Source organism: Notolepis coatsorum (genome assembly GCF_963971535.1).
Source record: "Notolepis coatsorum genome assembly, chromosome: 15".
NCBI classification, from domain to species: Eukaryota; Metazoa; Chordata; class Actinopteri; order Aulopiformes; family Paralepididae; genus Notolepis; species Notolepis coatsorum.
The window spans coordinates 2,513,090-2,538,813 of record NC_140179.1 but is presented as its reverse complement, the minus strand read 5'-3'; the positions used below and the strand labels follow the sequence as shown (position 1 = coordinate 2,538,813).

At 44.5% G+C, this 25,724-nt stretch overlaps 1 protein-coding gene across 1 annotated transcript; it reads left to right on the top strand.

Annotated features, from left to right (window-relative positions):
• Positions 1-1,720: 1,720 nt before the first annotated feature.
• Positions 1,721-21,886, top strand: LOC311241832 (dehydrogenase/reductase SDR family member 11-like; the record flags this gene model as incomplete). The annotated part of the gene is made up of 7 exons (XM_084330755.1): positions 1,721-1,852; positions 18,020-18,229; positions 18,857-18,951; positions 19,797-19,926; positions 21,007-21,099; positions 21,201-21,266; positions 21,845-21,886. 7 exons carry the CDS (start codon positions 1,721-1,723, stop codon positions 21,884-21,886), a joined length of 768 nt encoding a protein of 255 aa, XP_084186881.1.
• Between the last annotated feature and the right edge of the window lie 3,838 nt (positions 21,887-25,724).

Here is a 25,724-nt window from a genome sequence, read left to right as displayed (position 1 = left end):
ACAAAACCTTCTGTTGAATCATCTTCCATTGATTAATTTGCTTAGATTTTTCAGGTATAATAATAAACTTTATAATAAACTTTAATTGTAGAGCACCTTTCATACAGAAACTACATCTCAAAGTGCTTCACAACAGAAAAAAGACAGGCATAAAATGAGCACATGAGACATATAAAATCTGTTTTTCACATTAGGATCTAACATCCCAACAGGCCACCTTGTTTATGGTTTGATTCAGTTTTAAATAGACAATAATAAAAAGATGCCAAAGATGTCCATCATTATCATTAAGTTATGGTCAATGTGTTACTCATTCAATATATACATAAATTAAAATAAACACAACCATTTTATGCCTGATATTCTATATTCTATAATCATATTTCAAATTGCATGTGTCCGGATGGCAGAATTCAGTACTTGTAGGAGCCAAAACTATATTTAGGTTATTGTATTATATAATTGTCATAATAGAACATTCTAGAACATTTGTGATGTCACAGTATGATGTCATGGTCGAACATTCTAGAACATTTGTGATGATGTCATTGTTCTAGATTCTAGAACATTGAACATTCTAGAACATTTGTGGTGATGTCATAGCCGAACATCGAACATTCTAGAACATTTGTGGTGATGCATGACCGAATCTTCTAGAACATTTCTATACAGTATATTCAGCAATTCTCTCAGCCAGGTCAGTGTCAGGTCTGGTCAATTTGAGCATGGTGTTATTCACAGTCAAAGATACAAATTTTTTTTATTGATATTCTCATTTGGTTCATTACTATTTACTCAACCCTAGTAACAGACACACTGGGAATACATTCCCTGAGATCCATAGATGGCCCTAAAATCAGATACAATACCAAGAACATGCAAATGCAGGGACTATTTTAATCGTCATGTTGGCGTGACTATGCTTCAAAGGGTTAAATCGGGGGCGCCCCCCAGTGGCGAACCACATAGCACGCTCAGTCGCGGCACGGCCGACCCGGGTTCGACTCCCGAACCTGTCGTTATTTGCCGAATGTCTTCCCCCCACTCTGTCTCCCATTCCTCCTCTGTCTCTCTACTGGACTGCCCAGTAGAAATAAAGCGATAAAACACAAAAAAATTAATCTTAAAAAAGGGCTAAATCAAGCATTTTTAAGGGCTTTAGAGGAAATGTCAAAATATCGTGATGTACATCGTGTATCGTAACATAGCCAAAAAATATCGTGATATCATTTAGAGGCCATATCGCCCAGCCCTAATGTATACAGTCTCCTCCCCATCATATGTACTGTATATATTTTCTGTTAGGATCTCTGGGTAACAGTACTGTATATTTGCATATCATATACGTCACAAATGTAACAGTACTATATACCTGTATGTCATGTATGTCATAAATGTCATGATGTCATGTATGTTGTATGTCATAAATATCACTATGAATTGAAAATGGGGGACCCTGATGTAAACAAGACACACGTCTTTCTCTGGTCTGCATCCCCTTAACAATTGTGTGTATTGAATTTGAGCCGTACTGTATTGTACCCATTCTGCAATCTGTTAAATAAAGTTTTCATTCATTCAGCTTTTAGTTTGAAAACTTCGGACCGGTAGTCCACACGATCCAGGTGTCAGTGTCACATGTTAAGTGTATTTAGTTAGTAGACTAATCGATAAGAAACATCTTCAAAGATTCCCACCTCGCTCGACTTTGGCTGACATCATGGATCGCTGGAAGGGTCGAGTGGCTCTGGTGACCGGAGCGTCGGTCGGGATCGGGGCGGCTGTTGCCAAGACACTCGTTCAACACGGCATGACCGTCGTGGGCTGCGCGCGGAACGTGGAGAAAATAGAGGTGCGTGATTCTATTCAATTCCATGGATTTTTGACATAATGTAGGCTGTTGAATGTTTTTGATGAACGTAATTACGTTGTGCGTTTTTCTGCGCCTCATTTTGGCTACATTATATGCTAAGCATTCTGTTTTATGTTGCACCCTTGAATTGATTGAAAAACTTTGAAAATGGGGGACCCTGATGTAAACAAGACGAAAGTCTTTCTCTGGTCTGCAACAATTGTGTGTATTGAGCTGTACTGTATTGTACCCATTCTACAATCTGTTAATACAATTTTCAATCAATCAATCAATTGCAGAATGGGTACAATACAGTGACTATACGGCTCAATACAAACAACTAGCCAGTAAGAGGATGCAGATTGCAGACCAGAAAAATACTTTCGTCTTGTTTACATAACTTATCATAAGGGTCCTCCATTTTCAAGTCATCAAGACATTTATGACATACACAACAAGATATACAACTATACGGTACTGATCAGTGGTGCGTTATTGAAATCATCTGGGGTGACACGCACCACGTGATGTCCCCTCGTTTGGGCACAGACTAAAGACAGTGCCTAATTGCCTCTACGAATGGAATGTAACACGTCTTCACAACAAGTTAGGTGTGAATGTGTCTGAGAACGTATTTAACACACCTGACGACCGGCGCTATTGCTATGCAAATAGCGAGTGAGCTTGCACACCGTGCTACCCCGTCCCATGAACAACGCATGCCTGGTACTGATACCCTGGTCCACCTGGGGGCCGTAACATTATTCACTTTTCATGTAATTCACTTCAGATAGTAACAAATACATACAAAGTAAGATATTGTTTAGAGATGCAAGAAAACATGCTTAATCCCATTTGGAAGAGTAATGCTGCAAGTTCCGTTGTCTCATATTTGAGGTACAGCGTGGAGAACTAGCAGGTAGCAGGTGTAATCTTCTAAGCAGATATAAGCCTATCAAGTGTTACTGGACTGTGCCAAAGTGCAGAAGGAATAAGTAACTCAATCATATGATACAATAACCTATAACTCCTCCAAGCAATGGAACTGCCTGCCATTAAAGATACCAATTGAACACCACAGATACCACAAATTCTTCTATGAAAGAGAGACATCGAGAGGTTTTGTTTCAGATTTTTATCATCAATTACTAACGTTCTCGTATGAAACCCTCCACCTAGACTCCGTCTGGAGGAGGGATATACCAGACCTGGAAAGTGATTTTGATTGGCAAGAAGCCTGGGCAAATGTTCGACTCACATCAAGGAACCCGGACCATCAACAAATCAATCTTAACTATATTCACAGGACATACTTGACTCCTATAAGACTGAAAAAAATGGGTCTTATACAAGACTCCAAATGCTCCTTATGTACAAATGGGGACGAGGGGACATTTATGCACATGTACTGGGACTGCCCACCAGTTAAGATATTCTGGAAAGAGGTGACCCAGCAATTATCAAATCTCTTAACTTGGAATATACCTGTACACCCCTCTGTATTACTGCTGAATGATGTTTTTGAGTGTGCAGTACATCCACAGCTAAAGAGATTGGTTTTATCGGGTATCACAGTGGCTAAAAAGCTGATAGCATCACGATGGTTCCAACCGGAAAAAAATTGCCGAAAGGTCTGGATTATTACATATCTCGATGTGATTTATCAAGAAATATCTACAGCAAGAATTCTGGTTCTCAATGAATCCAAAATGACATTGTGGTTAGAAGTGGTGGAGAAAATAAAAGCTAGCATATAATGGTAGTGTCTGGTTAGGAGCGAGGGATAATGGATGGATTATCCAATGGGGGGTCCGGGAGGGGGGGGGGGGGTACGAGCTAGAGCATATGTGTGTAGGTTTTTAGATAACAGGTATTAAGGGTATATCCTGTATAAGACAATTAACTAAAATGTGATTTCATTGGATGTGCACTGTCAACTAATGCTTGTATATCTTATCGTGTGTTGTCATGTTTGTTTATGTGTTTGTTTAAAAAATAATAAAAAAATAAAATACAAAAAGAAAACATGCTTAATCCCATTTGGAAGAGTAATGCTGCAAGTTCCGTTTTCTCATATTTGAGGTACAGTGTGGAGAACTAGCAGGTAGCAGGTGTAATCTTCTAAGCAGATATAAGCCTACTTCAAGTGTTACTGGACTGTGCCAAAGTGCAGAAGGAATAAGTAACTCAATCATATGATACAATAACCTATGCCTATTGCATAATTTTTCAAATTATTTTCATTGGATGATTTAGATTTTTGAAATTATATGTGGATAATAATTAGGGATGTCCGATATTATCGGCTGACCGATATTATCGGCCGATATCGGCAGTAAAATGTGATATCGGAAAATATCGGTATCGGTTTAAAAACAAAAAAAAACAATAACAATATTTGTTATATATATATCCAGTGAAATTATTAGTTACCTGAAATTATTCAGTTTTTTGGACGGGGAAACCCTGCATATATCGGTATCGGTTGATATCGGTTGATATCGGTATCGGAAATTAAGAGTTGGACAATATCGGAATATCGGTATCGGTATAAAAGCCAATATCGAGCATCCCTAATAATAATGTATCTTTAGGGGTGATACATGTTTCCTATAAGGCTTTTACAATCTTGGCAAGCCAAAACATCTGGAGTGAAATAAAAGGAAGATTTTTGGCCTTATATTATAGGATCAAGAAGACAGATGCAGTATGTCAATTAACCTCTTGATGGAAGGAAAAAGGAAAAAAACATGGTCTGGGTGAATACTCCTTTCTGAATGGCCGGCAGGCAGGGCCGGACTGGGGAAATAATTCATACCGGGAGATATAGCCCCAATCAGGCCACTTTTTAAGCCGGGGGTCTGGGGGTCCCCCACCAGGACATTTGTTGTTACAAAGACTTAATTTCCTGCATTCTGGTGAATTTTAGTGCATGTGAATCACAAACTAATGAGCCAACAATTGCTTAGTACAATGTACTGTTATGGACCTCAAATAAAACGTGTGGCACTAGCAATGCTACTCTCTCCACCTTCAAAAAGAAAAAAGCAAGAGCACAACATATTTTTCTATTTACTATTATAATACAGTTAACCACTCTCTCCTGTAAGGGCCTTTCTTTTTCTTTGTTTTATCCCTCTCTCCTCCACCCTTTCTCTTTCTTCCACTGTCCATCTTGACATCAACGTTAATTGACTTTCGCTCTACTGTATCTCTCCCGAGTCCCTCACTACCTGGCTCATTGCCTGGCTGTTATTCTACATCTGAGTGCCGTCTGCCATTCCATTCGCCGCCTCCGCTGTCAATCAGTTGTATCGCCTGGTCCCGCCTCCACCAATCACAAGCGGCAGCACGGCTCCATTGTGTGTGTGTGATCCGCGTGAGGGAGAGAGTCAGATAGTTCTCCAACTCTGTCGCAGACAGTGAAATCCTGGTTGTTCCCCACCCACCTAGGTTATCTAACTATCGCGCCACGCCGCCGCCACAACTAGAAACAATGGCCTGGCAAAAAAATTAAATAATAATAATAATTTTTTTTTTTTTTTTTTTTTTTTTATAATTTTTTTTTTTAATCTGTGCAGGCCAGGCCACCGGGAAAACTCCCGGTGCTCCCGATGGCCAGTCCGGGCCTGCCGGCAGGTGTGCATTAAAACTAGTTAACACTTTGGGTGCCGGGAAACGCTTAAACATGTCATTCCCGGCCATGCTCAAGTTGCCGAAGACGCTTTACAGCATCTTTAACACTATGGGTGCCATGGGTTAAATTCATTATATACCATAGGTTGCCGGCTCTATTTGTCTATGGAGAAGTACCCCTTCTTTGCATGGCTATAACTTTTTAAATTCTATTGCTACATTGCCATTATTAGGGCCCATTCAAAGTCCTATATGTATTGTTCATTGTGTAGCAACGTTAAACTTTTTCATTCACATATTCATAGTAAAGTATGGTCTAATGTATAAGTATGTTTTCATCTCTTTCTGCAGCTTTCTCCAGAACATGATCTATAGCCCCAAATGCATTATATTGATGATGAAATACAGTTTGATGGCAATCGGGGCGATATAAAAAATTTCAATTGGACGTACTTCTAGAATGATCTACGTATGATCTGATGATGACCGGATGGGCGGGGGATCGTTTATAATTCCGTGGGCAGTGTTAGATGATTCATCCAGAGTGGGTCATATGTTCATCATAACAGTTTATATGGAACACGTTCAAGAATAACGCTGAATCTCACCGGATCTTCCTCGCGCCGTTGGACGATCAGCGTGGTGTAGACCGTTTTCGATTATGGGATGTTTATCCTGATGAACCATTTCCAGCTTGTATAATACTATATACGTCCAAATCATGTTGTTTATCGAGTTATTGGCAATGGATCGCTATTATATTGTGACGAGCGAGTGCCGGCAGCCAAACCGAGTGCCCGGACGTAATATGGCCGACCAGCACAACCTCCATAGCACTTCCTGTTTGGCGATTGCGCCGATCGGCCACCAGATGGCGCTCCTGAACCGCCAGAGAGCTCAGTGGGTCCTCCTGGTGGATCTCAGGCCAGCGGAGGGGAAATATGAATCCGATCGCAGATTTTTGAAATATTGATATTAAAGACGCTGTACAGCGTCCTTCGGCAACTTGAGCATGGCCGGGAATGACGCTGTAAAGCGTTTCCCGGCAGTCAAAGTGTTGATATCAATATTTCAAAAATCTGGGATCGGATTCATATGTCCCCTTCGCTGGCCTGAGATCCACCAGGAGGACCCACTGAGCTCTCTGGCGGTTCAGGAGCGCCATCTGGTGGCCGATCGGCGCAATCGCTTAACAGGAAGTGCCGTAGAGGTTGTGCTGGACGGCCGTATTACTTCCGGGCACTCGGTACATGTCCCGGGACTCTGGCTCGTCACACTACATAGCGATCGATTGCCAATAACTCGATAAACAACATGATTTGGACGTATATACCATTATACAAGCTGGAGATGGACCGGGTAAATCTACATCCCATAATGATAAAATTTCTACTCTACGATGATCGCCCAACGGCACGCGGAGACTGGGGTGAGTTTTAGCGTGTAAAGTTACCGTCTTCGATACTAACTGCTATTATCAACATTTGACCCACATTAGATGATTGGTATAACGCTGCCCACGGAATTATAAACGCCCCCTAGCCCATCCGGTCAACATCAGATGACGTGTAGTAACTTCTAGAAGTACGTCTAGTTGGAATTTTTTATATCGCGCTGATTGCCATAAAACTGTATTGCATCATCAATATAATGTATTTGGGGCTATATATCACGTTCTGGAGAAAGCTGCAGAAAGAGATGAAAACATACTTATACATTAGACCATACTTTACTATGAATATGTGAATGAAAAAGTTTAACGTTGCTACACAATGAACAATACATATAGGACTTTGAATGGGCCCTAATAATGGCAATGTAGCAATAGAATTTAAAAAGTTATAGCCCTGCAAAGAAGGGGACTTTCTCTATAGACAAATAGAGCCGGCAACCTACGGTTGATAATGAATTTAACCCATGGCAGCCAAAGTGTTAATGTACACATAGTTTGGCTCAAGTTTATCATCTAAATTCACCTGCTACCCAACCTGCAACCATAGCAACATTAACACTTTGCCGCCCAACCACGAGTTAACTCGTGTTTCGATTCCACCCGTTGAGGACCAGAGCCACGAGTTAACTCGTGGCAAGTTGTTATTGTTTTATTCCATATTAATAACGGTATTAACGTCCCCGATCGACTTGCAGGATCTGCCCGCATATTTGATTTCCGAAACATGCAATACCGGCCAGATCCTCTTAGGGGCGCCATCGCTCCACTGCAGTATCATTGAGGCCGAATGGGGAAATTATTTTTTTTATTGTCTAGGGGCGTTTCATATGAGCCTGGATCCCAGCCGAACATCCTCCATCTTTGATCACGTTACCGAACGCAGATTTCAGCCTGGAATAATGGGATTTATGATCAGCCAATGGACATATCGATCTACCAGATTCCGATGAATAATGACGAAATGCTGCCGGCGATCACATGGGCTGACGGTAGGATACTATTCACCCAAATTACAGCCGGATTGGACATTGTTGTAACACGCAAGCGATCGATCAGTTGAATGTGGCTACTTGAACGCACACTGTATTGCTAATCAATAATATTAATCGGCGTCCCCCGCCGCCCCCATTTCATCCATAGATGCTCTGTAATAGTCCGGATGCTAAGCAGTTTGTTTTATTTCATTCGTATATACAACAGAAATGGCTTTGATACTGTATAACGTGACTAGCCTTTAGCCTCATATCTAGCTTCCCAGAAAAAAGACGAGACGAAAACTGCGATAAAGCTAAATAAATAAAACCGATGGATTTTTATTTTCTTTAAGCCATTATGAAGGCACGGTTTATGCACTCAAGTGACAATGAGAATGGACAGATAGCAATACTATAAAGTATATATATAGCTGTTAGAAAGTACATCGGTTTGTTGACAAACCCCGGTCGTCCAGAACCATATTACACTGCAAACCGTGGTTGCCAATGTGAAGAGCACAGCTGTCAACGCCTACTTGTTTTCAACTATGGCGAAGCACAGCTTGATAAACTAACAACCAGGAAGGAAAACGCACAATGGCAAGTGCAAAACTTTCACCAAAAATGTACAAATGCTTTTATTTTATATTGTTGGCAAATGACCATGGCATAAACAGAAAGAATCAACTTGTAGATGTACGTTTTAAGGCACTTGTGTAACTGAGGGGTACAATTCCCTGACTGTATTACTAGATATGATACTTACTACCACTACCTTTGTACTTAATATTCGGCCACCCAGTACACGGCATAAATATATTATCATGAACACTCTCACGTAGATGAAACGGATCCAACACAAATGTACGAATTAGAAACAGGTCTTTATTTCCTACACAGCGATGGTGTGTAGAATAAGCACTTAATCACTTAATTACATTTATGAATTGAAATAGTATGCACTTTTATGGCAAGGAGTATTCGTCGGTATATCAATAGATAATGTCCAATCTCTGAAGGCGCAGGTGGTAAATATACGACCTGGAATAGCTAAGGAATAACAGCAATGATACTTTAATGATTATAGGCTGGATACACTAGAGGGGGTTAATCCGGTCGCTTGTAAGCCGACAGGAGTAGGAGGGGGGGGGGGGTAGAATCCAGCTGCCTCGTCCGGCCAAGGGTATCCCAGGTGAACCCACTGTAGTGCCGTTCAATGCGCCGGCGATCCTTGGACCACAGATGAAAGCAGGTGGACTCTTTGTGGGCCGGCTCTCTCCGGTCCACGGGGGAGAGATGTGGAGAGACCTCGTCTTGCAGAGCGTCTCCTCACCTTGCGTCCTCTCCAGGGGGGGGGGTTCCAACACACGGTAGTGTCGGGGGTCTTTATCCATAGAATAATCAAAGTATCCAAAGCATAATCCGTGCCTGGGAAGGCGGGCTGTCGTCGGTAGAATAATCCGGTATACAGGTCCACTCGCTCGTCGGCTCTGGGGCTCCTCGGGTGCAGCTTCACATAGGGTCAACCACCCTGGGTAAGCAGCCAGTTCTCTGCCCGAAACGATGGGGTACTGACTACGGTAGTATTCTCACCGCACGAAGCACTATATATTAACAGACTATTATTAGCTTAATAGACTACGTCCAACTCGACGATATAGTGCCAAATATGACTATTCAAATATTAATACACACGATGTCTCAATACCGATGGTAGGCCGAACTTGGCCTTACTCCCACACGTGGCATCGCGGGGAGGCTTTACGTCTGTGACTCTATTGGAGGGTAAGAAACTGGACTGAAAAGAAAGTCCTACTTTAGTAGCGCAGTATATATACGCACTATGAACAAATAGTCCCATTAGTGGTAGCCAAATTCCTACGCGGAACTAGGACTTGTTCGTACATGTCGAGCGGTACGTTTGAACTGGGTCTGAGGGGTATGGCAGCCTGGCACCAAGGTCTCGACCAATAGTAGAATGGAGACTATTATGGGATGTTCAGTAGGCTAGAATGGATATTCAATGCATATTGTACAAGGAATATACAAGGGATATCAGGGAATATTAGAGAATATACAAATACAATTAAATATATATATATAAATAAATATATATATTCGGTTTAATCTGGCCCTTCACAACAGCCACCCCCTGAATAGGTCCCAGACCTAATCAGTTAAACGGAGACAGATTAATCGCGTTGTCTATTTACACATAAGGGTTTGCTGTAGGGGTCAGTCAACTTCACAAAGTCATAGGGTTGTAGGGTCATGGTCATCATCGATTGTGTCTGGGAGTCGAGGCAGTTCTATGAGCCTTGCCACGGGACGGGTGTAAGTGCGACCCTGGACGAGCACTTCAGCTGCTCGGACCTTGCCGTCGGCACCGGTGATCACTTTGCTTACGCGGCCGGCCGGCCACATAGCTCTGGGCAGTGATTGATCAATAATCATGACGACTGTTCCTTCTGTCAAATTGTCTCTCTCCTTTACCCACTTCTGGCGGGTCTGTAGAGACGGTAGGTAGTGCAGTAGGAAACTGTTCCAAAACTTGTCGGCTAATACTTGGCTGTACCTCCACATTCGTCGGCCGTTCGCTTCTTCAGGCCGGTACATTGTCTGGGGTAATGTGGGATCTAGCCGCCCCATCAGGAGTGTGTTGGGGGTAACTGGGTCGATATCCGCCACATCACTGGAGACATATCCGAGGGGCTTCGAGTTAAGTACTCCCTCAATCTCCGTGAGGACTGTCATTAGGACTTCTTCCGCCACAGTCTGGGCCCCAAGTACTGCGTACAGGGCTGTCTTTATGGAGCGCACTTCTCGTTCCCAAGTGCCACCGAAGTGGGGTGCGTTTGGGGGGTTGAATTGGAAATCAACCTGTGCTGGAGCGAGGTGGGTCTTAAGTTCTGGGCCCATAGCTTGGAAGCTCTCTCTCAGCTCTCTTTCGCCGCCTTTGAAGTTTGTCGGACAATAGGGTAGACGGTCTTCCTTTCCGTGATATGAATCTACGGAAGGCCATAAGGAATGAGTCTGTGCTCATGGTCGGGAGAAGCTCGATGTGTATCGCTCTGGTGGTCATGCATTTGAATACAATACCCCACCGCTTCTCGGTTCCTCTTCCTTTCTTTATGTGCAGCGGGCCAAAGCAGTCCATACCCGTTGAGTGGAATGGCTTGTCACCGATTCGGAGGCGACATGGAGGAAGGTCAGCCATCCTTGGTATGCTGGGCTGCGCGCGCCACTTGCGGCAGTCTAGACATGTTCGTTGGAAGCGTCGTACCGCCTCTCTTCCTTGTAGGATCCAGTAACGACGTCTGATTTCCGCGAAGACTCTTTCTGCTCCTGCGTGATGTACATCCTCATCGTATTTCTTTATAATCAGCTCTGTGACCTTGTGTCGGCTGTTCAATACGATCGGGTATTTAATGTCATCCGGTAGATTGGGGGCTCTGCGTAGGCGACCACCCACTCTGATGAGGGTGTGAGCGTCGCTCTCGGGGGCCAGGTGAATTAATCTGCTGTCGGATGGGACGGGCTTTCCTCCCTGTAGACAGGCCAATTCATCGGGGAACGAGTCTCTCTGGGCTCGCTGCAGTAGAAGCAATTCTGCTTCCTCGTAGTTAGCTGCTGACATATCAGCGGGGGACTTGCACTCCGGGTGGTACCGCAGGAATGTTCTTTGTTGTGCACTCTCTATGGACGTGCAATCGTTTATGTTAGGGTCGGTGGAGGCTACGGTGCTCAATCCACAGAACACAGACTTCTTAATTTCCACCTCCTCTGGACTTGCTTCCCTCGGGATAGGCATGGGCCACTGTCCTTCCGGGAGTCTTAGGAATGCGGGGCCGTCACTGTAGACATTGCGACGGGTGAGGTCATCCAGGGGCATCCCCCGGGTGATGACGTCAGCTGGGTTCTGTTTTGTATCAACGTAGCGCCACTCTGTTTCTCCGGTTAACTCTTCGGTTAAGTCTTGAATCTCGGTGACTCTGACTCCCACGAAGACTTTGTACTTGCATGAGTCCGATTTGATCCAGGCGAGTACCGTCGTGGAATCTGACCACAGGATTGTTCTAGACACCGGTATGGTGAGCTCACGTTGGATGAGCGTGGCTAGGTGCGCTCCGGCTAGGGCTGCGCAGAGCTCTAGACGTGGGATAGATTGTTGCTTGCGTGGGGCTATTCTCGAGCGGGCGAGGACAAATGCTGTGTAGATCTCTCCCCCCTGGTCTTGGGCCCGCAAGTAGGCTACTGATCCGTATGCGACCTCTGAGGCGTCACTGAAGACGTGTAAGTCCATTTTACATGTCTCTGGCCTCACCGTGGGTGGGAAGTAGCTTCGGCGCATATTAACGCCTGGGAGTGAGTGGAGCTCCATCTCCCACTCTCTCCAGGTGGATGCAAGGTGTGCGGGAATGGGGTCGTCCCAGCCCTGGTCCTTGTCCCACAATGCTCGTACAATCATTTTTGCCCTGGTGGTGTACGGTAGAATACATCCTAGCGGGTCATATTGTCGGGCGAGTGTTGTGTACACACTCCGTCTGGTGGTCGGCGCCGCCGCCGGCCTTCCCTGCTCCGTAGTCAGGGGCTTGTGTCTGTAGTGAAGCGAATCTGTTTTGAATCGCCACACCAATCCCAGGGTCATCTCCTGGGCTTCTCCCGGGATTGTAGCCATCCAGGTCTCGCTGCTGGCTGCCTTGTCCTCGGAGGAGAGGCTGCGCAGTACTTGCGGATCGCTGCTGGCCCACTGCCTGAGATCAAAGCCGCCTTTGATCAATGAGGCGCGGAGTTTAATCAGGAGAGCCTCGGCTTCTTCCTGGGTTGAAAGGCTTTGTAGACAGTTGTCTACGTAGAAGCTGTTCTTTACGCTGTGTCGGACCTCTTCGTCCGCTGCTGGGTCCTCTGCTACATGTTTCTGTAGTGCAAATGTCGCACAGCAGGGGCTGCACGTCGTTCCGAAGGGGAGGACTTCCCATTGGTAGATGGCTGGGTGCTCATCTCCTGGCTTCTCTCTCCATAGGAACCGTAACAGGGGCTTGTCCGCCTCTACTAATCTCACCTGCAGGAACATTCCTTTAATGTCCCCGCTGATGGCCACCTTTTCCTGGCGGAAGCGGAGTAGAACGCCGAGTAGGGAGGGGCCGAGTGTGGGACCGGGCAGTAACTCTTTATTCAGATTTTGGGATCCGATCTGGTAGCTGCAGTTAAATACTATGCGGTCTTTACCGTTGTGATGGACCTTGTGGTGGGGCACGTACCACGATTCAGTGGTCTGGTCAGCCTCTTTAATGTCCATCTTTGTGACGTGTCCCGCTGTGATGAGCTTCTCAATCTCAGCGCGGTATACACTCTCTTGGGCGGGGTTCTTGGCTAAGCGCCGCTCCGTGTTCAGCAGGTACCGTTCTATGGCGTCTGTCTTGGCGTGGAAAGTAGGCATTCCTTCTCGCCGCAGGAGTGGCGTGGCGTATCTCAACACGCCGTTGACCGGGACTCTCTTGGTCCCTGTCTCGAGGAGGTGAATGGCGTAAATGTCATCTTTAGAGCGAATGTCTTTCTTTCCATTCTTAAAGGGCATTTGTTCCAAGCTCCATAGCCGCTCTACGTGTTGCAGGAGTGCGGTTTCTCCCTCTGTGACTCGGGAGTGGAGACATCTAGTGGCTGTACTTCGGTTGAGAGATTTGGCGAGCGGGCCTTGGAGAGTCCATCCCAAACGGGTCTCGACTGCTGCAGGACAGCCTCGGGGTCCGGTATGGACCCGGTCTATCGGGACAATGAGGTCTGCATGGTCGGAGCCTATCAACAGGGTCGGCATAGCATTGTCTATGAGCGGGATCGGTAACTTGCGCAGATGTGCATATTTCTCCATCAGCTTGGCGACGGGGTATGTGTACCGCGACAGTCCTATTTCTTGGCTGGTGAAAGCGTCTGCAATCTGGTACCGTCGCTCAGGCTGGCCGCTTGCTGCGATAGAGAATGAGACATTCTCGCCCTTTATCGTCTTCAAATCTCGTCTTATTGTCCGAATTGTCATTTGGGTTTCGCTTCCCCGCAGCCCTAGCTGGGCCGCAGCGGAGGCGAGCAGCAGGGTCTTCTCTGACCCGTCATCGAGGACGGCGTAAGTGTCCAGGACTTTATTCTGGTAGCTTAGTGTCACACGCACTACTTTTAGGAGTACTCGGGCTCCACTGCTGCTGGCGGGATCGATGTACATGACGCTCGCTTTGCGGCTGGATGGTGCAGGTGAAGGGCGCCGTCTGTTACTGTCGTGAAGTATGTCCAGATGGGCTCCATCGCACTTGGTGCACCTTTTCTTTAAGCGGCATTCTGCTGCCATGTGTGAGCGCGCACAGCGAAAACAGCGCTTGTTGGACTTTATCCATTGACCTGCTTCCTCCGCGTTCAGCTTGGGGAAGGAGTCACATTGCGCTAGCCAGTGTTCTTTCTCACAGTAGGGGCACACTATCTTCCACTTCTCCGTTCTGGAGGGGGTACTGTGGCTCCTGCTGCTCGGTACTGACTCCGATTGGTGCATCACAGTCACCGATCTTCTTCCATCATTTAGTCGTCTGGTTCCTTCTCTGGAGCCAGGGGTGCTCCGTCCGAATGTATCTAGCCGTAGGCTGCTGACTTCTCTCGCCAGGAAGTCTGCTAGATCGAGGAGGTTCGGTTCGGGGCCATTCGGGTCTCTGTGGTCCCTCTGCCGCCTAAAGCGCTCCTGACGAGCGGGCGGCAGCTTCTCCAGGATCCTTTCCACATTTGAGTTGGCGTAAAGTTCATACTTCCCCTTCTCTCTTTGCGCTCCCAACATCCCTACCAGGGACTGCACTCTGATGGACAGGTCGTCCAGTGCTCGATTGTCTATTGCTGGGGGTAAGCGGTCGATGTGTCGGATCTCCTGGATCACGTAATCCCATATGCGCCCATACCTCTGGTCCAATGCTACCAGCGCTGCTGTGTATGGGGTGGTGGAAGTCGCGTAGGCGAGCGCTATATTATGTGCGCGGGGCACCTTTAAGTGCTGCAGTAGGATGGCGTATTTGTGGCGTTCATCCAATACATCCACCAACATGGTCTCCAGACACATGCGGAGTTCTGTATACTGGGCCCGGTTCTCTTGGGTGAAGTCGGGTACCATAGGCGTGCCAATGTATGACGCTGACTGTGGATACATCGGCGAGCGTTGGGGGAGAGGCCTCCTAGGTGAGTCTCCTCCCGCTCCTTGGTATGGGCTGGTACCGGCAGTGTACCATGGCCCGCTTGTCCAGGTGCTGTTCCTCGGTGCGGGTCGTGCGTCGTGCTCACCCGTGTATAGAGTCGGGGGTCTGTAGCGCAGCTCCGCGGGAGTATAGCCTGGGCTGTACCGGACCTCCTGGTCCGGTAGAGTACTGTGCTGTCTTCGGGCGCGGTTCTCCTCCTCTTCCTCTTCGTCTTCAGTTAGGTCATCCAGTGCTTGTAGTCTCTGGTTTAGCCTCTCCACAGGATATGCTGCTCCTTCCCGGTTGCTAGGTCTCGCTTGGACCGGTGGGGGGAGGTGGTCTGTGGGGGGTATAGACCTCGTCTGTTGGTCAAGTTCAGGGTTGTTTACTCGGCTAGGGGATGCCGCCCTGGAGGTGTGTCTAGACGAGTTCCTGGAGCCTCTGGCGGAGGGAGAGGGTGTTGTCCGTCTGATCAGCTGTTCTATTAGTTGCGCTTGCTGTCTGTCGCGCTCTGCGTCCCGTAGAGCACCAGCAGCTGCTCGCTGGCTGTCTGCTCGGTCTCGGGCCACATTCTCTTCCATCTGAATGCGTCTTATTTCCAGGCGTATGTGCTCTTCTTCGCTCCGTTGCTGTAGCTGCAATCGATCGCGTTCACCCTGGAGTCTATCGCGTTCAGTAGAGGCTTTCAGGCTGACGAGGAATGCCTGCTGTAGGGTCCTCTCTGCCTCGCTGGGAGAAGGCGGTTGTATAGGGGAGCCTTCCCTCGGGGTACTCCTTGCGGAGCCTTGGAGCTCTATCTCCACGGTGCTCTCCCCGTCTTCTTCCGTGCCGAGTTCTCTCTCGGTAGCGTTGTATTCCTCCCGGGACTCATCGGGGACTACTTCTTCAGTACTGGCGGGGTGTGAAGTCATGTCTGGTTCCCACTGGTCCCCACCGTGAACTTGGTCAGTTACATTAGAGCCCGTAGGGGCCTCTATGGTCGGGGTAGTCTGGGCGTTGGGGTTAGACATACTTTTACTTTCTAGTTTTACCGCGTTTACTGTTAGTAGAAGACTAGGTTGTTGACTGACAGCGTAAGCCTCTAAGTACTGAGGGAGCCGTCGTTCGCGCTGCGGGCGTTGGTTAGGAGGATCGTTTCATGGAGTGTTCATCATAGGCCATTTCAATATTAATAACACTATATTAATATTACACTAATTACCCTCCGGCTCGAAGGACCAATTGTAACTGAGGGGTACAATTCCCTGACTGTATTACTAGATATGATACTTACTACCACTACCTTTGTACTTAATATTCGGCCACCCAGTACACGGCATAAATATATTATCATGAACACTCTCACGTAGATGAAACGGATCCAACACAAATGTACGAATTAGAAACAGGTCTTTATTTCCTACACAGCGATGGTGTGTAGAATAAGCACTTAATCACTTAATTACATTTATGAATTGAAATAGTATGCACTTTTATGGCAAGGAGTATTCGTCGGTATATCAATAGATAATGTCCAATCTCTGAAGGCGCAGGTGGTAAATATACGACCTGGAATAGCTAAGGAATAACAGCAATGATACTTTAATGATTATAGGCTGGATACACTAGAGGGGGTTAATCCGGTCGCTTGTAAGCCGACAGGAGTAGGAGGGGGGGGGGGGGGGTAGAATCCAGCTGCCTCGTCCGGCCAAGGGTATCCCAGGTGAACCCACTGTAGTGCCGTTCAATGCGCCGGCGATCCTTGGACCACAGATGAAAGCAGGTGGACTCTTTGTGGGCCGGCTCTCTCCGGTCCACGGGGGAGAGATGTGGAGAGACCTCGTCTTGCAGAGCGTCTCCTCACCTTGCGTCCTCTCCAGGGGGGGGGGTTCCAACACACGGTAGTGTCGGGGGTCTTTATCCATAGAATAATCAAAGTATCCAAAGCATAATCCGTGCCTGGGAAGGCGGGCTGTCGTCGGTAGAATAATCCGGTATACAGGTCCACTCGCTCGTCGGCTCTGGGGCTCCTCGGGTGCAGCTTCACATAGGGTCAACCACCCTGGGTAAGCAGCCAGTTCTCTGCCCGAAACGATGGGGTACTGACTACGGTAGTATTCTCACCGCACGAAGCACTATATATTAACAGACTATTATTAGCTTAATAGACTACGTCCAACTCGACGATATAGTGCCAAATATGACTATTCAAATATTAATACACACGATGTCTCAATACCGATGGTAGGCCGAACTTGGCCTTACTCCCACACGTGGCATCGCGGGGAGGCTTTACGTCTGTGACTCTATTGGAGGGTAAGAAACTGGACTGAAAAGAAAGTCCTACTTTAGTAGCGCAGTATATATACGCACTATGAACAAATAGTCCCATTAGTGGTGCGGTAGCCAAATTCCTACGCGGAACTAGGACTTGTTCGTACATGTCGAGCGGTACGTTTGAACTGGGTCTGAGGGGTATGGCAGCCTGGCACCAAGGTCTCGACCAATAGTAGAATGGAGACTATTATGGGATGTTCAGTAGGCTAGAATGGATATTCAATGCATATTGTACAAGGAATATACAAGGGATATCAGGGAATATTAGAGAATATACAAATACAATTAAATATATATATATAAATAAATATATATATTCGGTTTAATCTGGCCCTTCACAACAACTTGGCTGCATCCACGTTGTGCCTTAAAACTTAACTTTATTCTGAATACATTTGTGAATACCTCTCCTACCTAATTTGAGCATTTTGTGCATTTTAGTTTTGTATATATTATATATGTTGTACGTATATTGTTTCTGGTCTTTTGCTGTTTTGTGAAGCACAATCTCAGGAGGGTCACACAGAACCAAAGCATTTCACTATAATGTACATGTACCTTATATGTGACAAATTAAACTTGATTTCAGAAACTGGCAGCAGAGTGTCAAAGTGCCGGGCACAGTGGCACCCTGGTTCCCTTTAAATGTGACCTCTCCAACGAAGAGGAGATCCTGTCCATGTTCTCTGCCATCAAGGCCCAGCACCAGGGTGTGGATGTCTGCATCAACAACGCTGGCCTGGCTCACCCAGAACCACTGTTGAGCGGCAACACCAGCGGCTGGCGGAACATGATGGATGTAAGTGTGGATTTCTTTTTTTTAAATAACAAGGACATTTTTAAGTATGTCGCTTGCAATACTTGCAATGGGGAACTGCGACACTGGATGGAAGTCTCTGTGATGGGTCAGTCTACGAGGAGTCGTCACTTGCCCATTAGGCTGAGAGGGAGGTTTGCCTTGAGAGGTTATTCTCGAGGTTCGAAGGGGCAAAGTGGGTATCGAACGGGAAGGAAGACTGTCCGGTTTTAAACTGTGTGGATAATCAAAACGGGGAAGGTAAAGGCGGTTTTAAACTGTTAAAACAGTAATTCAGAACGATTTTTATTGCACTATTTTACTCAGTCTACTCTATTTGACTCTTTTTATTGTCTATTTTTAAACTGCAATATAATCAAACCACAGACAAGGTGGCCAACAAGGGATGTTGGATCCTAATGTGAAAAACTGATTTTATATGTCTGCACTTTATGTGCTCATTTTGTTCTGTTGTGAAGCACTTTGAGCTGCAATTCTTGTATGAACGGTGCTCTACAAATAAAGTTTATTAGTATTATTAATACTATAATGCATTTCCCTGAAGGTAATCTATTGCACAGTGTTGTTTCTAAGCTGGATGTCTTTGGATAAGTGCATTGCATCTTGCAGGTGAATGTCATCGCATTGTCCATATGCACACGGGAAGCATACCAGTCAATGAAAGATAGAAAGGTCGATGATGGACACATCATAAACATGAACAGGTACAATGCCACAACTCTTACCTAACTGAGAGAGTTATCTTATTCTGGGTTCCCCTCCGGCCTTGAGGACCGCTGAATAATTGTCAACTTTACCCGCACTCCACCTCTGCTTCCAAAGAATGCATGTCGATTTCAAATCTCACTAATCTCAAACTTACTTACAGTCATGTCTTAATAATAGACCACCGGTGATCGGGGCTCAACCAAAACAGGGTTTTTGGATAAAGTACTAAGACTAACGTTCTGGGAGCAAGATTACACACTGTTGACTTCCTCGCTCACATCCTTGCTTGCATAGAATCCTGCTTCCAAATAAAAATTGGGGTGACAAGATGCTCTGATAATTGAGCTGAAATCTGATGTTGATTTTCACAACAAATTTATTTTAAAATATTTAAATTCATGGCACAATTCATAATTCTGTTGGAGCTGAAAGTATCTGTGGGTGTCACTATAAAGTCACTGTTACACCGTTGCCACACAGTAAGTGTAAAGAGTAACTAGAACCATATAATTATAACCATGTCGTTTCTCAAGCATGTGGCATGTGTTTGTTTGTTATTGCAGCGGGAGCGCCAACATACCATTCTATATATTACCAATATTTGTATTCTTATAATTATCTTTATGTTTATTATCCTAGGTGTCAAGGATAGTTGGTAGACTGTTATTTGACAATAATACTGCTGTCCCTGTTTGTCTGTCGGTCATAATCTCTCTCTCTCTCTCTCTCTCTCTCTCTCTCTCTCTCTCTCTCTCTCTCTCTCTCTCTCTCTCTCTCTCTCTCTCTCTCTCTCTCTCTCTCTCTCTCTCTCTCTCTCTCTCTCTCTCTCTCTCTGTTGTAGCATCGGCGGACATAGCGTAGTTACCTTTGCCGATCTGCATTTCTACTGTGCGACCAAATACGCCGTGACAGCCCTGGCGGAGGGCCTGAGACAAGAGTTACGCGAGGCTAAGACCCATATTAGAGTCACGGTAAGAATTGTTATTAATTCCCCGTCTTTGTTTATAAAAAGTAAAAAGAATAATAAAGATTTACCGTCCCCACTCAAAATATTGTCCAATCGAAGCATAAGAGAATGAAGAAGTCGTTATTAGTCATGCAGCAACACACACGTGCAACATGGGCGACACACACATGCAACATGGGTGACACACAGGAACACATGCATTGGGTCGTCACTGAAATGCCTCTCTGCGCTTGACCCATCCCGTCGTCCTTCCCCCCAAGGGCATCCGGGAGCAGACATGGGCTTCGGCATGGGCTGTGGCATTGGCTTCTGCGTGCACCGCACCCACAGGCACCAATCCAAGTGCTCCTGTCCCGTCTTCGTCAGGTGGGGGAGAACATGCAAACTCCACACAGAAAGGCCCGGGAGATACCCCACCTGGGTACCCGGCAAACCTGGTCCCCAAGCGGGAACCCATGGGAAACCCATGACTTTCTTGCTGTGAGGCGACAGTGTTAACCACTACACCACCGTTTTGATTGATTGATTGATTGATTGAAAACTTTATTAACAGATTGCAGAATGGGTACAATACAGTACAACTCAATACACACAATTGTTAAGGGGATGCAGACCAGAGAAAGACTTTCGTCTTGTTTACATCAGGGTCCCCCATTTTCAATTCACCAGGACATATATGACATACATGACATACAGATAGACAGTACTGCTACATCTATACATTTATGACATACCAGATTTGCAAATACAGTACTGTTTGTGGGGGGGGGGGGGCTGTACATTGGAGGTGGTTGGGTGGGTGGGGTAGGGTAGGAGGGGTGGGTGGGGAACACTGTACAACTGTACACGCAAAGCTGTACATTGGAATATTGACAACCATACTTGGTCATTTACTGTACATTGGAGGGGGTTGGGTTAGGACATTTACAGGGGCCAGTTTCGAATTGCAGTCTCCCGTAGGTGTTCTTTGAGAGTGTTTTTGTGGCAGTGTTAGGCTACCTGTTAACACAAGTACACTGAAGACAATGACAATGAAGTGTGCACATTGTAAGCGTGGTTGTATTTTGTTCCACTCCTGTTGCAGTGTGTATCTCCGGGTGTGGTGGAAACGGAATTTGTCAATCGGATGTACAGTCAGAACCCGGAGAAAGGTGCCAATGCATTTACTACAATAAAGGTAACCTATGTAATGCTTCTGCTGTGGTCTACACGGGAATCTAGTAAATTCTAGACACCAACCCGAAAAAGGAAAAATCCATCCCCTGTCTTCTTTTTCAGTGTTTGCAAGCAGAAGACATCGCAAGCGCCGTCGTATATGTGTTGAGTGCCCCTCCACATGTGCATGTAAGCAGCCGTCTTGCCTTCTGTAATGAGTTAACACAAGATAAGATAAGATATTCCTTTATTCATCCCCTTGGGGAAATGCAGGCATCGTAGCAGCATGTGGGAGGGGGGGGGGGTGGTACAGGTAATAGTAGAAGACATAAATACAGGCAATAAAATTATAGTACAGTAAGGTTAAAATAGGTAGCGTAAACAATATAATTAACTCTGAATATACGCATCAGAGCAAGTAGGCAGTGTGATCAAAGGTGCAGATGATGGTCTGTATCAGTTGTATTATACATTACAATATGGTTACAATAAACACTAGAGTCTAAATATATACTGTGAGTAAGTAAAGTATACAGTATACACAGGTGCAGTATACATGAGGTACCCTAACTGGCGTGATATACATAATTCGTTATGTGTTGTAGTCCATGCAGTTTAGGTGGGAGTCGGACACTCATTGGTCAGACATTCCTAGTATAGTTTTCGAGTTCTGCTGCCGTTAGTAACATGCGGGCCAGACTATGTTTGTTGCTGTTTTACCTGAATATTAATGTTAACCATTTATTAATTGAACTTTCTTTGTGCAGATTGGAGATGTTCAGGTGCGACCTGTGGAGCAGGTGTTCTAACGGAAAGAAGTGATTCACGCTACACAACTGGAAATGATTGAATTAATGCAATTACGCCTCATCGGTTTGAGATTTATTTCCAGCAAACAGTTTTTTTTAACTGATTCTTTTTTTCTTCTTTTTTATCTGATCATATTGACGAGATGTGCACAGTGTTACTTATGGTATTTCCTAGACCTTTTTGCGGATGATTGATGACTGACATTTCTATACATTTCACTTGAATCCTAATAAAGATTTCAAAGTTAGTTTTCGACTCCTCTTTCTCTAATCTGTGCTGGTTTAATTATTGACCAAAATGCAAGCAGTGGTAAAAATGAAAAGTGGATCAACTATGAACTCCAGTCAGTGGTCACAATCATGTTAACTACCAGTGTAAAAGGTGGCGCTTCACAAAGCAACAGGCAACAAACTGAGACACATGGTCAAAACCTTTATTTAAACTCAAAAGGCAACTGAGGTTTCCCTCATTTACAGTCATGTTGAGTGTACATACAGAAATAAGCACACAAAAAATATAATATATATATAAAAAGACAAAAGTAAGGATATCAAATCATGTACAACTTCATTCAAATGTTTCCTGGAAATTGACTATATTCACACAGTGGCCATCTTGCTCTTATGTCATGCTCAGGTTGGGATTCCTTTCCACCATGTTCACACTTGTGGAGGAAAAAATTAAAAGGAATCCCAACCTGAGCATGGTACAACAGAAAAATGGCTGCTGTGTGAATATGGTCAATTGGATACCTTAAAGGAAAACTCCAACATTTTGGGAAATTAGCTTATTTAACATCTTCCCTGGAGTTAGACAAGAAGATACATACATTTTTTGTCTCTGTGCGTGCATTTAGCTTTGGGAACAGTCACTCCGTTAGCGTAGCTTAGCTTCATCACTGGAAGTGGGGGAGGACAGTAGCCTGACGTTCCCTTACAGCGTATAGGCCTACAGTCACCAAATACACTCCAAATACAACTCAAACGTTCATGTAAACATGTTGTGACCTGTGTATTTACCACATGGAGAAATAAAAAATAATTGAATTAGACAATTACATTTTCTAAGCAAATATACTCAAGTGCTTAGGCAAAAAATAGTTCAGAGTATATTTGCTTAGAAAACGTAATTGTCTAATTCAATAATTTTTTATTTCTCCACGTGGTAAATACACAGGTCACAACATGTTTACATGAACGTTTGAGTTGTATTTGGAGTGTATTTGGTGACTGTAGGCCTATACACTGTAAGGGAACGTCAGGCTATTGTCCTCCCCCACTTCCAGTGATGAAGCTAAGCTACGCTAACAGAGTGACTGTTCCCAAAGCTAAATGCACGCACAGAGACAAAAAGGGTATGTATCTTCTTGCCTAACTCCAGGGAAGATGTTAAATAAGCTAATTTCCCAAAATGTTGGAGTTTTCCTTTAAAGCAAGGGTGTCAAACTCATTTTCACAGAGGGCCACATCAGCATTATGGTTGCCCTCAAAGGGCCAAAGACCGTATAAATATTAATTAATGTAAAATAAATGTAGCTACTCATTTACATATTGTTAAACATGTTGTTTCTGTATTTATTACTTATTCAAGTTATACATATTGCATATGCATTTGCATAGATGTAAAAATATATGTTAGCTTATGTTATTTTAACAAATAATTTTAGTTTATCAGAACCCCATATTACTCCATTAATCAATCAAACCATTCAAGTAAATAACAAAGAAGAAGATCATCAAATACAAGCTATGACATTAAGTTTGTTCAAAACCTTTTTGTCACAGTCAAGAGGGGCAGAACTAACAACTGAGCTGCAAAGAACACGTGGGACAGATGTAGCAGATGTTACAAAAACAAATGGCTGCACACAACCTTGCAGAGGCCATACATCCAACTAATGGAAGATAGTTTAATTAACTTTAATTAACAGATTGCAGAATGGGTACAGTACAGTACAGCTCAATACACACAATTTTTAAGGGGATGCAGACCAGAGAAAGACTTTCGACTTGTTTACATCAGGGTCCACCATTTTCAATTCGTAATGAAATTGCTATTATGTGTCTGCATGAACACACAACTGTGACTGTACTCAAAAATAACAAAATAAGGGTTGTCTCAGTTCACAACTATATTGGTCAAGTTTTGGGTGGGACTTGTTTGCGTCCCTACAGCTTCTTATTCAATTGAGCGAGATGCTCGGTTATGTCACACAGCCAGTTTGCATCTGACAGTTCAGACAATATTTCTTCAACCCTTTGTTACCTATTCCGCCTGGATCTTTTTTGTATTTTGGGCTGTAAAATTGTCAAAGAATGTCTGAGGAGTAAGTGCTTTTGGCTTTTTTCCTTTGTTACTTCATCAATACCTCAGATGTTCAACATATATGTAAGAATGTGTAATAACTAAGGCTGTCAAAGTTAAAGCTTTATTAACGCATTAACCCACAATTATTTTAACGCCGCTATTTTTTAACCCAAGATTAATGTTTAATGTTTCTGAGCTCTTGGGGGGCCACATCAAATGACGTGGCGGGCCACGAGTTTGACACCTATGTTCTAGAACATCGAACATTCTAGAACATTTGTGGTGATGTCGATGTCATGACCGAACCTTCTAGAACATTTCTATACAGTATATTCAGCAATTCTCTCAGCCAGGTCAGTGTGCATCTTTGGACCACCATTTGGATATCTTTGTTTTACACTGGAGTGGCTGTGGACATAATTTTTCTTTATCAACGAACGTACTACTCACGAGTAAGTAATTGTAACCAGTCATAGTACTGTATCTACAAAACCTTCTGTTGAATCATCTTCCATTGATTAATTTGCTTAGATTTTTCAGGTATAATAATAAACTTTATAATAAACTTTATTTGTAGAGCACCTTTCATACAGAAACTGCATCTCAAAGTGCTTCACAACAGAAAAAAGCATAAAATGAGCACATATGAGACATAAAATCTGTTTTTCACATTAGGATCTAACATCCCAACAGGCCACCTTGTTTATGGTTTGATTCAGTTTTAAATAGACAATAATAAAAAGATGCCAAAGATGTCCATCATTATCATTAAGTTATGGTCAATGTGTTACTCATTCAATATATACATAAATCAAAATAAACACAACCATTTTATGCCTGATATTCTATATTCTATAATCATATTTCAAATTGCATGTGTCCGGATGGCAGAATTCAGTACTTGTAGGAGCCAAAACTATATTTAGGTTATTGTATTATATAATTGTCATAATAGAACATTCTAGAACATTTGTGATGTCACAGTATGATGTCATGGTCGAACATTCTAGAACATTTGTGATGATGTCATTGTTCTAGATTCTAGAACATCGAACATTCTAGAACATTTGTGGTGATGTCATAGCCAAACATCGAACATTCTAGAACATTTGTGGTGATGTCATGACCGAATCTTCTAGAACATTTCTATACAGTATATTCAGCAATTCTCTCAGCCAGGTCAGTGTCAGGTCTGGTCAATTTGAGCATGGTGTTATTCACAGTCAAAGATACAACATTTTTTGTATTGATATTCTCATTTGGTTTATTACTATTTACTCAACCCTAGTAACAGACACACTGGGAATACATTCCCTGAGATCCATAGATGGCCCTAGAATCAGATACAATACCAAGAACATGCAAATGCAGGGACTATTTTAATCGTCATGTTGGCGTGACTATGCTTCAAAGGGTTAAATCGGGGGCGCCCCCCAGTGGCGAACCACATAGCGCGCTCAGTCGCGGCACGGCCGACCCGGGTTCGACTCCCAAACCTGTCGTTATTTGCCGAATGTCTTCCCCCCACTC